The sequence below is a fragment of the Diceros bicornis genome, chromosome 39 (assembly GCF_020826845.1).
Source record: "Diceros bicornis minor isolate mBicDic1 chromosome 39, mDicBic1.mat.cur, whole genome shotgun sequence".
Lineage (NCBI taxonomy): Eukaryota > Metazoa > Chordata > Mammalia > Perissodactyla > Rhinocerotidae > Diceros > Diceros bicornis.
Window position 1 is genome coordinate 9,633,756 of NC_080778.1, and position 13,421 is coordinate 9,647,176.

The 13,421-nt window shown below is 47.2% G+C and overlaps 1 protein-coding gene across 1 annotated transcript in view; it reads right to left on the reverse strand.

The window, feature by feature from the left end:
• SLC22A3 (solute carrier family 22 member 3) overlaps nt 1-9,056 on the reverse strand; it is a 95,126-nt gene extending 86,070 nt beyond the window's left edge. Inside the window, exon 1 of the mRNA XM_058534044.1 lies at nt 8,574-9,056. Coding sequence (XP_058390027.1) covers nt 8,574-9,017 — 444 coding nt within the window. The 5' untranslated portion in view covers nt 9,018-9,056. The remainder of the gene's footprint in view (nt 1-8,573) is intronic.
• Between the last annotated feature and the right edge of the window lie 4,365 nt (nt 9,057-13,421).

The window sequence follows — 13,421 nt, forward strand, 5'->3', positions numbered from 1 at the left end:
AGAGGGGGATTTCGAGGAGGAAGGTATTCTGGCTCCAGGCCTGGCAGTGTCACACATTACTTCTCAACATCATCACTGTCCAGGACTCCGTCACGTGGCCCCACTAGCTGCAAGGGAGGCTGGGAAATATAACCTAGCTGTGTGTCTTGGAGGGAAAGTACAGGGTATTCTCTCCCTTAAGGGAAAACTAGTGCCCAAGAGATTTTTTTTTTTTTTTATATTTAAGGCAAGTTTATTAGTGATTTATTATGCTAGACCAGAAGTCAGCAAACTACAGCTCTAGGGTCAAATCTGGCCCACCACTCATTCCCTCTCTCCCTCCCCAACTCCTACCCAGCTCAAGACGCTTTACATGTGAACAGAAACCAATTTTTCTGAGCATCACTAATGGCCAGGCACAAAGACAGGCACTTTGCATGCACACATCAGACCAATCACAGAGATAGGTGTTATTATGCCCATTCTAGAGCTGAGGAAACTGAGGTTCAGGCAGATTCTGTATCTTACCCTTGGAGTTGAAATACAGAGGAGCTGGGATTTAGGCCCAGATCTCTCTGACCCCAAAGGAGAAGTACATATATTCTTTCTATTATACTAAACTGCCTTCTGCCAAGAATCTTCAACCCATCCATCACCAAGTACAGACATCCATGCCACATCTGTTGGATATCCCATTCGCTTGTGCCCCTGCCTTTGCCCAAAGCTCCACTCTAAGGTTTGCCAAGGTTCCCAGGGAGTGTAGTTCAGCTGTGGGCACCCCAACCCAATCTATTATAAGATTTATCATCAGTTGCCCATCTCTGGAGAGCCCCAAGCTTTCTGCAAATACAGCAGCAGGTCTTTCATCAGATAAGATCTGGGACTCCCGCCTTGAGGTAAAAGGATGATGCCTCCATCCCAAGGTCCACAGAGTGTGTTTGGGTGAACTGGCTCTTGCTTCAACCACACATAAGGGTGTTCCACTCACGATACTCTTGTCTCACTCCTCATAAACACCCAGCATGTCTCCAGATGTGGTCCATGGACCCCCTGCATGGACCTTACATGCTTGTGAAAAACGAAGATTCCTGAACCCCACCCCAATCTTTTGATTCCAAATCTCTGCGGGTGGGTCACAGACATGCCCACCAGCCACTGCTCCAGAGGGCACTTAATAAACGGCTACAGATAAAATGATGATGAAGACGAGAGAATCTGAGAATGGAACATCCTTTTCCTCATGCATTCCTCTTGGACTCCTCCTTGTCCTCTGAGACTGAGCTCAAGGTCAGTGCACATTCTGCTTGAGTCACCCCCAGTCAATCAGAAGAAGGCATCCCTTCACCACACCTGTCACCACTCTCACCACGTTATTGTCTCAGGGCAAATCTCCCTGCCAGGCCTTGAGCTTGTCGGAGAAAGAACCTTACCCACCTTTGTATCCCCAGCCTTGCCCAGTGCCTAGCATATAGTAAATGCTAAATAAATTTTGATTAAACTGTAGCTGATAAGTCAATATATTAGCTGTCAGAAAGAAGCAGGAAACGCCCTTTCATATTCTCATTCCTTTTGTACATTTTTTTCTTGGTGGTGTTCTGGGGCCCATACAAACGTTGCTGCATGGATCTGCCTGGCCATTCTGCTGCCTAGACCAAGGCACAGACACCTAGTGCGGTGACTGGTCACTTATTAGGGTTGTGCTTTCACTCCATTAAATTAGAAAACTGTTAAACTATTAAAACACTTTTGTCAGAAAGGACCACTTTGAGAGACTCTTGCTAAAACATAAGATTCAGCATAAAATATAATTTTTGTTGAATTGTGGGTATTTCAGGAAGCAAAGGAAAATCACACACCTCTAATAAAACAAACAAACAAACAACAACAACAACAAATTCAGCTGTTGTAGATTCTTCCAGGAAGTCTGGAAGGGAGAGAGTTATTCTAGGTCAGTAATATCCCCCAGCTCAGAGAGAAGCAAATGCAAATCCTCACTGGAGGTGGCCAGGTTTCCCACAGAGAATGTCAACCAGCCAGGAGCTCACAATCGACAATCACCAAACACCCAACAAATGACAAACAACAAACGAGAGATTTATAACACCAAGGGCTTCAGGTAGCATAATTATCAGATTCAAAATATAGACTAATTTTACATAAAACCTTTAAAGAAATTGAAAAATGGAAACCCAAAAACGAGCAAGAGATAAGAGACTACCAATAAGTGACCAGGTGCATTTGAAAGATAACAAATACAACTTTCATAAATAAAAAAGATAATTGTTGAAATAAAAAACTCGACGGAGTAAAAGGCAGCTTTGACACTGCTGAATAGAAAGGCAGTGATCTGGAAGATAGCTCTGAAAAAATATCTAGACCATCTATGTGGATATGAAACTGGGAAATATGAAAGAGAGATTAAGAATCACGAAGGATAGAAAAAGCAGGTCCAGGGGGCCGGCCCAGTGGCGCAAGAGGTTAAGTGCATGCGCTCCACTGTGGCGGCCTGGGGTTCACTGGTTTGGATCCCAGGCGTGCACCAACGCACCACTAGGCAAACCATGCTGTGGAGGCGCCCCATATAAAATGGAGGAAGATGGGCATGGATGTTAGCCCAGGGCCAGTTTCCTCAGCAAAAAGACGAGGATTGGCAGATGTTAGCTCAGGGCCAATCTTCCTCACACGCACAAAGAAAGGAAAAACAAAAGAAAAAGAAGGTCCAACTTATGTCTAATTAGAATCTCAGAAAGAAGGAACAGAGAAAAGAAAAGGCAACATTGAAGAGAGTGGCTGAGAATTTTCCAGAACTTACTAAAGAACCAGAATTCACAGTTAAAGTAAATATAACCATTAGTTCATTCAACAAATATTTATTGAGTGCCTATTACACGCCAGATGTCTTTTAGAGGCAAGGTATAAACAGCTGGATAAATAAAAGAAATACCCACCTAGACACAACCCAAGAGAAAAGGACAGTGAGACTGACAACAGACTTCTCAAAAGACTACAAGACAGAACTAACATCTTCAAAGGGCTGAGGAAACATAATTGGCAACACAGAACTATTTACCCAGCAAAGCTCTTTCAAGAATAATGGTGAAATACAGACATTTCCATATAAACAAAAACTGAGAATATTTACCACCTACAGATACACACTAAAGAAAATTTTTAAGGATTAACAACAAAAGGAAGGGGGAAAATGAGATACCGAATGCAATAATGAGCAGAGGAAGTGTAAATATAAACCCGAGCATACGTGATCTACACAAAAGCCATAAATTAACAATAAAAGGACAGACCTAGAATATTGGCTACTAATGCCTGCAACGCAGGAGGGTGAGTGACTGACTGAAAGTGTTTAAGACTCCTAAATTGTTTAGGAGAAGGTCGAGGTACTAAATTTAGACTCTGTTAAGTAAACTTAGTAAAATTTCAAGGGTAATCACTAAAAGAATTGAAAAATAAAGATCTCAATTCCAAACTAATAAAGGAAGGAATAAAATAGAATAAGAAAAACAAATTAAAAAATCATTTTTTAAAGGGAGGAAAAATAACAAAGAAAGAACAAGACAGAAAAAATATATAGTATAACAAGCCCAATATATCAATTACCACAATAAATGTAAAGAGACTAACCACACTAGTTAAAAGCAGTCAAGTTATATGCATTTTATCAGACACATCTAAACTATTAGAATATGGGAAGCTAGGAAGGAAAGGATAACAAAAGATATAGCAGGCAAATATTAACTAAAAGAAAACTGGAGTAGCTATGTTAATATCAGAAAAAACAGACATTAAGACAATATGCATCATGGATTTTAGATAGGGTCCCTATACTATAATAAAAGGTTTAATTCACTATGTAGATTTTCAAAATTCTAAATTTGTATGTACATGTATCCAATAAAATTGCCTCATGTACATAACTTTTAAAATCTGCTGGAGGGGGCCGGCTGAGTGGCATAGTGGTTAAGTTTGCGCATTCCACTTCAGTGGCCCAGGATTCGCAGGTTCAGATCCTGGGCACGGACCTACTCACCGCTCATCAAGCCATGCTGAGGCGGCGTCCCACAGAGAGGAGCTACAACTATGATACACAACTATGTATTGGGGCTTTGGGGAGAAAAAAAAGAAAAAAGAAGAGGAAGATTGGCAACAGATGTTAGCACAGGGCTACTCTTCCTCAAAAAAAAAAATCTGTTGGAAATAGTGGGAGAAACTGATAAATTCACCAACATAGTGGCAAATTTCAATACTCTTTAATTATTCTCGATAGACCAAGCAGATGGAAAGTTAATTAACATCTTGAATATTTTAACAGCACAAATGACAAGCTTCAAATATCGGTAATCTATAAAACCCTGCACCTATGGGCTAAAGACTGCATATTCTTCTGAAGCATGTATGAAACGTTTATAAACCTCTTCGAGGGCCAAAAAGCAAGTTTCAATAAAATTCAAAGAATCAGTACCATATAGACCACATTCTCTGACCACACCAAAGTTAAATTAGAAGTTGACAATTAAAAGACAAAAACATCAACATACATTTGAAATTTTAAAACAAGTCTCTAAATAAATCATGAGTCAAAGAAAAAATAATAATGGAAACAAACTGAGAACAGAATAATAATTAAAATCTTCATTTCAAAACTTGTTGGGTGCAGTCAAAAAAGTACATAGAAGGAAATCTAAGCTTCAAATATTTATACTAGAAAAAAAGAAAGACTGGAAATAATTGAGCTGAGCATCCAACCAAATTGGAAAAAGCATACCAAAAGTAATCCAAACAACTACAACAAATAATAAAGAGGAGAAATCAATGAAATGGAAAATGAACAATGCCATGGTTGGTTTTTTGAAGTAATAAAAAAACGGATGTTCTCCTGGTGAGGCTTATTCAGCAAAAAACAAGAGAAGGCACAAATAATATTAGAAATAAAAACAATACAAAAGTAAGATCTTTCTAAAGTACCCAGAGCAAATCAGAGATTCAGCCCAGACTAAAACTTGGGCCTGGCTAAACTCCTTTCTCCAGCTTCCACAACAGCACAATTTCATGCTTGACAAAGAGTGAGGACAGGAGGCTGGTGGCACTGATGTCTGTGGGTTTGCCTACCCACCGGGTTGGCCTCATGTCGTGGGAAGGATAAGCAAGAAGCAAAGCAGAGACACGTGAGGCACACAGACAGCCCCAGAGATCGAAGCAGCCAACGCTCTCTTCAATGGGGCAGCTACTTCCCTCAAACGGTCTTTCCTTTTTTCGTCTGGGAGAAAAATGATCTGGAAAGGAAAAACAAGGGCAATTCGATCTATTTTTAAAGAGGCTCTGAAGCCCAGTTCCTAGCGAGACACTAGAGAGACACTCTTTTTTTACATTCATGGCATACAAGCAAGCATTTAAAAGTTCTAACATCAATTTCCAAGACTCAGTCCCAGAGCAATGAATTGAAATATTTGTGTGGTGGGGGCTCAGACGTCTCTGCCTTACATCATGCTATGTTTTGCTCAGTGTCTGACAACCAGATAAGGCTGAGATTCAGACGTTAGAGAAGTCCGCACTGAGGAAGTCAAATGTATGTGAAAATCCACTCCCTTGCTTTGAGCAGGAGCAACAAGTTGGGGAGCTGGACTGAAGCCGCTCTGCACTTGGCACTGAATTCTAACTTCACTCCTGGGAACTGTTTTGCTTTGTAAGACGCAAAGAGAGTGGACGAGGTTTGAGTGACCATTTTGCAACACTCACATCAAGAGCACAGAGAGCCATTCCCACCAAATGAAGGCACAGCCTCCCCATCGGCAGGTCTGGCTGAATGTGGTTCCTGACACCACGAAATAAAACGAAATGTCACATTGTCCAGAGGATCACAATAGTAACGAAATAAATACGAAGCTTCAACACGATTTCCCGCAGGTTCTAAAGTGTGAGTGATCTGGGTATCATGTTGCCTGGACTTGTTCCAAGAACTTAGAGCACTACATGGAGGAAAGGGGGCTGATTTATAATCAAGACCCCTGGATTTGAACCCAACTTGGCTCCATAAAAGGTCTGGGACTCTGGCAGGTCCTGCCACATCTCCTGTGTCAGGTCCTGCTTCTATAAAGCCAGGACAATGACACCTCCCCAACAATGGTGCAAGGATTAAATATAATAGCCATATGGAGAGATTCTGGAATGTGGTCAGTCCTCTCACCTTATAAACTCCCCTTTCCATGATTAATATGTTAGACTTCAAATGTATAAAAATACACCAGGACTTGGTGTTAGCCAAAGATAGAACTACGGTTCCTTTAATCACTCTGACAGAAGTGGAAAGAACAAAAATGAATTGGATCATATTCAAAACCAAAGACAGCAAAATATTAGCCATGCAGAGCCCTGAGAGAGAACAAGTGGTTCTGGATGGCTGAACTTCCTGAAAAGATGAGGGGTTTCCTCTTAAGAATTGAAACATTAAAAACAAACCATAAAGAAGCAAACAAACTATTTGGGATAAAAAATAATCGCAAATATAATTCAACAACTTGTCAGTGGCCTTAAAGAGCACATTTTGAACATCGTTTTCCTTTTCCTTGAAGATTATTTTATCATTGTTCTGAGCACACCGAGCAGCCATCCAGCAACGACACTGATAACATTCATAGGACTGTAAAGGGCTTAATCCCACCCCTAATTTTACATATGAGAAAGCTAAGCCCAGAGAGGTTAAGCGATTCACCAAAGCCACATAGCTAGCTGGAGACAGAGCCAAGACCCAGGTGTCCTGACTTTCCACATTCCACACTGTCTTTTAGGAGTCACCGACCTTCATGAGACCACCTGTCCCTACTTGAAACAACCCAGAATGTTTCTCAAGTATCTGTCTGGGTACTAACTTACAGATTTTTAGGTCTCCCTTCTCCGATGTCCACAGATCATGTTCACTCATGCAAACCCCACTTGAGTGTGTGTGCATTTCGCTTTTAAGGTTCTTTTTATTCTTCGTTTGAGGTTTAAATGTCCTCAAAAATCAGGTGTCTGCTCTCCAAGTGGGATCTTCTAGTTCACCTGGGTAGTAAGCACTAAGCAGCCGTGCTGAATGGAATAGAAGCAGTCACCCGTTGGATGCAGCTCAAAGGAAGTACCAGTGATAATGCCCTCTTCTACCCAGATCCACGCCCTATCCATTTCTAGTTCCAGTACCCCAAACACATTACACATTGCCTGGCTGGGTTGCCATGGGGTTTATCTGTAGAGCACTTATAGGACCATACACAGTGTGCTAACACACCCACACATGACATTGTAGAACATGCTCAAGCTCAAACATCTACAATCCCAACCCCAGAGAGATGAGGTCACCAGACCAAAGAACACTGGTAACAGTGGCAGAAGAGGCTCTGCTAACTCTGAATCCAGCGTTTTTCCCCATTATTCAAGCAGGTGCTTAAAAAACGACAATAAACAATTGTTTATGACAATAAACAAACTAAAGACAAAAATTTTTCTTTCCCAATTTGCCAGAGCACATTTAACCATTTTTAAGAAGTTAAGCTATGACGGCAGACGAAGTTCAATAGTACTGCTCATCCCTGGGACCCAGGCTCAAGGGAGGCAGTCCCTATGGTAGGAACTCAGGAAGATGTGAGCTGCCCTCCCAGCCCAGCGCAGAAACAGAGGTCCTGCCGCCAACGGTGAGGGGTCACTTAATGCCCAATTCACTGCCTGCCCAAACACAACCAACCAAACGTGGGGACTGCTCCCACGTGCAGCGGTGCCCGAGCAGCCACCACAGATAAGCAGGAGGGGGCGTTCACTTTGTAAGGCTGTAGCCTCTCCAGCTGCGTTCCTCTAGTTTATTAGTAGGAAAAAAAATTAAAATTCTTCTTCAAAACCTCAGCTTTCCCAGCTTCTCTCAGATGTTGCTCTTTGCCCGAAAGCAGTTTTACCAGAATCGTTTCCCGGGAGAGCCTTGACCTCTGCTCCCTCGCATTTCAGATAATCATTTGAGCAACTAGAGAAAGCTGTGCTGCCATCAAACACTGCCTCTCCTTTCCTTTGACCCCTGGAGCCCACGAGCCAATCCGGACGCGCTCGACATCGCCCGCCTGAGACCGCAGTTCTCTACCGCGAGTCGACCCACAATTTCCAATTATTGCGCAAACACATCCCATAGATAACGTACATCGTACTGGATGCTTTGATTCCTGAGGAGGTGTGTGCGAAGCATCTTAGAACTTGGCTTCTATGACAGTTTTCGTTCACACCTGAAACCAAAGCATCTCTCCATTAACTCACTAGCAGAGGAAAACAAACGAAAGGCATTTCCCGGGCATCTACGACGCAGCGCTTGCAAGCGTGGGATGAACCTGGTCGGTCCCCAGAGGTAACCAACAGGTCCCAGCCTCCACGGACCTTCCCTGGTGGCCGGCTTCACATACATCGCGCGTCTGCGAGGGGATCGGAGCACCAGTCTCTCCCCGCCGGCTTATCACAGGCGGGACGGGCGCGTCAGGAGGGACACCCGGGGGCGGGCTGGGGCTCGCTGTGTCCCTGCGCCGGGTGGCTCGGTGCGCCCCGGGCCGGGCGCGGGGCAGCGGCGCCCTTACCTCGCTGACGATGGTGGAGTGGGCCTGGGCGTAGCGCCAGCCGCCCCGGCAGGGCACGAGCGGCGCCGAGCGGTTGGGGAAGGCGGCGAGCGGGTCGGCGCAGCTGAGCGCGCCCGCGGCGGCGGCGGCGGTGACACTGGCATTGGCCGCCTCCAGGAGGTAGCGCTGGCAGCGGCCGTCGCCGCGGCGCTCGGGGGGCGCGGGGCCGCGGCGGGCGGGCGCCGTGCGGTTCCACTCCTCCTCGGGGCTCCAGCCGCAGCGCTCGGCCAGCGCGGCGGCGCTCGGGCCGCGGCACCAGTAGTGGTCGGGCCGGCTGCCCAGGAAGACCACGCCGACGAAGAGGAAGGCGAAGGTGACGCCGGTCAGGCACAGCAGCAGGAACACGCGCCGCTGGAAGCGCCCGAACTCGCCGGCCCTCTGCAGAGCCTCGTCGAAGGAGGGCATGGTGCGCGCGCCCTCCCGGCTCCCCGAGCGCGTCCTGCCGCCCGCCGCCCGGGCCTCCGAGTGACCCGAGGGCCCGCCGCCGCCTCCTCTACCCCGCCGCCTCCCCCGCGCACCCGCCTCACACCCCCGGGCGCCGTGCCAGCGGCCGCCGCTCCTCCTGCCCCCGGGGGCCTCGCGCCCGCCGTCCCCGCCCCCCGTCCGGGGGCGCCCGCGGCAGCCGGGCCGCGCTCCCCGGGGGCGCCGCCGCGGGGTCGAGGTGGGCGCGCGGCGGGGCCCGGGAGGCGCGGCCTGGCTCAGCGCCACCGCGCGCCGGGGACCCGGCCCGGACTGCGAGTGACGGCACAGCCTCCGGCCTGGCGCGGAGCTCCATTCGGTCCCTGCCAGCAGCCTGCTCTGCTGTCGGCCCCTGAGCGCGCTCCAGAAGTTCCAGGGTCACCCAGATACTCTCGGGGCTCCTCGAACTTGGTCTCTCCGCGGTCCCGAGTGCGGCCTGTGCCCCGGGAGACCCCCTCCAGTCCTCGTCCCCTCGGTGTGCCGAGACCGCTCCGCGCACCCCTGGGCCGGGCGGTCAGGTCCTGCAACGGTGCTTGGCGTTGCCCTTGACCCATTGCAGAGCTAGAACCATGCGGGGTTCGATTTGGGCGACATCCCGGAGATCGTCCAACTTCTTCAAAAGAGCGGCTGGGCAACCCACGGCGGGTACGCGACTTACTCGGAGTCCTGGAAGTTCAAGGTGAGAAGGGACCTCGGGCCAGACCTCATACAAGTTTCTTTGGCCAGGGCCTTCAGACCTACTCTCGGCCTGAAATTGCCCGGAAAGGGTGCTTGTTGGTTGGTTTGAATCATTATTTTTAACTTCTTTATTCGCTCCCAAAGATCCTCAGAGCTGTGGAGGTCCCCGCCTCCCGGCCTCTGCCCCCCGCCCGGGCTGCCCTGTCCGTGTCCGCGCCAGGATGCCTTTCCGGGCCAGCTTACCGGCCACCCCAGGCTGCAGCCTTTGGGGTACTGACCACCCCGCCCTGCTGAGAGCGCGCTCCTGCCTCGGCCTGGCCTCCTACCTCGAGACGGGTTTTCTGAGAATTTCTCCAGCTGTTTTCCCCAGACCCCCATTCCCAGTTATCCGTCCACATTCTACCCTTAGCTGGCTTTTCTGGAAGGGCCGAGAGACTGATGGAATACAGACCTTAGGTTTTCTCGTTCCAGGGCAAGGACTCTGGAGCCAGGCTGCCCAGATTCAAACGGCTTCATCCCTCACCCGCCTGTGACCTTGAGCAACTTAATCGGCCAGCCCAGTTTTCTCATCTGTCAAATGAGGCTAATACTCCCCTGGGGCCGCCGTGAGACAGAATGAATTAATATAAAGTGCCAGAAAAGTGCCTCATGCGTAGTATGCCCTTTGATGTGTTAGCTGTTATTACTGTTGTTCTTATTTGTTGCTGAGTTAATGCTATCAACCGTGAAGGAATGTCCTAAGGATTACAGATATTGTGTAAAACAAAACACTCGCTGAATGATGGCTTTTATTATTTTCCCATTCCTTGATCTCAGGTACTAAAGCACAGCTCTTGCCTAGTTAGCAGTGACTTCTGTGTCTACATGTTTACAGCTCCAGAGTCTAGTCTATATTTTTGTGTGTGTGAGAAAGATCAGCCCTGAGCTAACATGTGTTGCCAATCCTCCTCTTTTTGCTGAGAAAGACTGGCCCTGAGCTAACATCCATGCCCATCTTCCTCTACTTTATATGTGGGGTGCCTGCCACAGCATGGCTTGATGAGCGGTGCTTAGGTCCATTCCCAGGATCTGAACCTGCGACCCGGGAACGCCAGGCTGGCATGTGAACTTAACCACAACACCACCAGGCTGGCCCCTAGTCTGTATTTTTAACAGCCACCTGGACCCCAGACTCAATCTGTCCTCTTCCTGCTCAGCTCCTCCTCCTGCCCTGCCCTTTGGTATAACCATGGCCCTACCCCAGACTCAAAATCTCAGTATCATCTCAACGCCCCTCACTCCTCAGGCCTTTACTCAAATGTCACCTCTGCTCAGTCCCGCCTTGCTACCCAACCCTCTCATCGAACACACATACACATACACAGACAATCCTCCCTAGCTCCCTTCCCTGCTTTCTCTTTCTCCAAAGTGCTTATCACCATATAACTAAGCATATTTTATTCCTTTGTTTACTATATATTTTTACTTATTTATTTTATCTGTGTCCCTCTACTAGAATGCAAGTTTCATGAGGGCAGAAAGTTCTGTCTTTCTTCATTTCTATATTACCACCCTCTAACACAGTGCCTGGTTCATAGTAGGTGTTCAGTAAATATTTGCAGAATGAATGGATGCCTCTCGACAACGCGTACCCACACCCACACCCACACCCACACCCACACACACAGGTAATGCCTCTTCTCCTCTCCTCCTCCACCATCTTTGTTCTGCTGGCAGGGCCCCGGGGAGTTCCTCACCTGCAGTGGCTGTCCTGTGGTCCAGCCTGCCCTCACGGTCTTCCCACAGTGCAGCTCAGAGGTGCCACCCTCAATGGCTTGCCTTGCTTTTTAAAGTATCCCTAAATAATATCCTCATTTCTCACCCTCCCTTTCAGGATCCTAACCTATGTGCCTCACCAAGTTATCCTCTCATGTGACAGCCAAACGTAACTACTTGCTGATCCTCAAATCTTTCTTGAACTTTCCTGCATCTATGCCTGTATACACGTAGTTGCCTCTTCCTGGCGTTTCCCTCTCCTGACCCTCCCTGCCCACTGCCCAGCAAGGCCTGGGCTGAGTGACAGCACTCCTTTCTTGAAGCCTTCCCCACCGCGACTGCCTTCCTTCCCAAGGAGTGTCATCTTCATCTGTGCTCTAACACATCTAAGAACCTTCTTATGGAACTTCACTACATTCTTCTTTGTATTGTAGTTTCAGGGTATTTTAAATTTAATTACTTTTTTTTGTTTTTGTGAGGAAGATCAGCCCTGAGCTAACATCCATGCCCATCTTCCTCTACTTTATATGGGACGCCACCACAGCATGGCCTGACAAGCGGTGCCTCGGTGTGCGCCCGGGATCTGAACCTGGGCCGCCAGCAGTGGAGCGCACGCACTTAACCGCTACACCATGGGCCGGGCACCATTGATTACTTTTCTTTTTAATGAAGTAATCCATGCATATGGACAAGTAGATCTAGAGTTGTTGCTAAGATCATGGACTTGGGAGCAAGACCTACTGTGTTCAAATCCCCTTCTGCTCCTTCTAGTGAGTGACCTCGGGCAAGTTATTTAGTGTTCTTCTGTAAAATTGAGGAATAATGGAACCTTCTCATTTTCAATGCAAATCACTTGGAACGGTACTTGAAACATGATAAGTGCTATATGAGTCAGCTGTTAAAACAGAGAGCAATAAAAAAATACTACCCAAGCCGAGAATCAGCAAATGTCATGTTATTATGTTTGTTTTACATATCTTGTTATAAAGAGCTAACACTCATAGACACAGCTAAAGTCTCCTTCATTCGACTTCAGATCTGGTCCTCTGTCCCCTCCCTTCCTTCCCGAGGCACCCACCAGGCCATTTCTTCAGAAGGTGGGCCTGGGAAAAAGGCCCGTAAAGGCCCGGGAAGAGGGCTCAGGACTATTGTTCAGGGAAGCCTGGAGTCCCACCTCCCAGGAGGAGGGAGGGGCCAGAAGTGGGAGGGGGGATGGGCTTCAGGTGAGTACAACCCTTGGCCCTGGAGGAAGGGGAGCAGACACAGGAAGGCCAGAGTGTTTCCCCCAAGGCACAGGGCCTCTCCTGCCCAGGTGTAACTATCATGAAGTTATTATTCATCTCATTCATGTTTTCATCCTTTTAGTACATAAGATTACACGCAAACAATATATAGTACTTGGAGTACTTTGAAATTTACATAAATAGTACCATACAGTCTGCATATTTTTCTGCCACTTCTCTTTTTCACTCCATATTACATTTTTGAGACTTATTAGCCTTGATAAATATGGATCTAGCTCATTTACTCTAACTGCTACATATCATTCTATCGAATGGCCATGCTACAATTTATCCATTCCCCTACAAAGAGACATTTAGCTCATTTTTAACTTTTAACAATTAGAAATAATGCTGCAGTGAACCTATTGTGCATGTTCCTTGTGCACTTGTGCAAGCATTGATCTACAGTAAATGCCTGGAAATAGACTAGTGGGACCACAGAGTGTACATATTTTGAGCTTTGCTGGAATTGCTTTCAGAGGGGTGGCCCCAATTTGTATCCTGCCAGCAACGTGAGAGTATCCACATCCACGCTGCCACTTGGGCTTGTTAGACTCAAACGGTTTAGTGGATACCCTGGTATAAGATGCAGTCTCATTCTGACTTACACATCCTTGATGTAGGCAGAATGAAC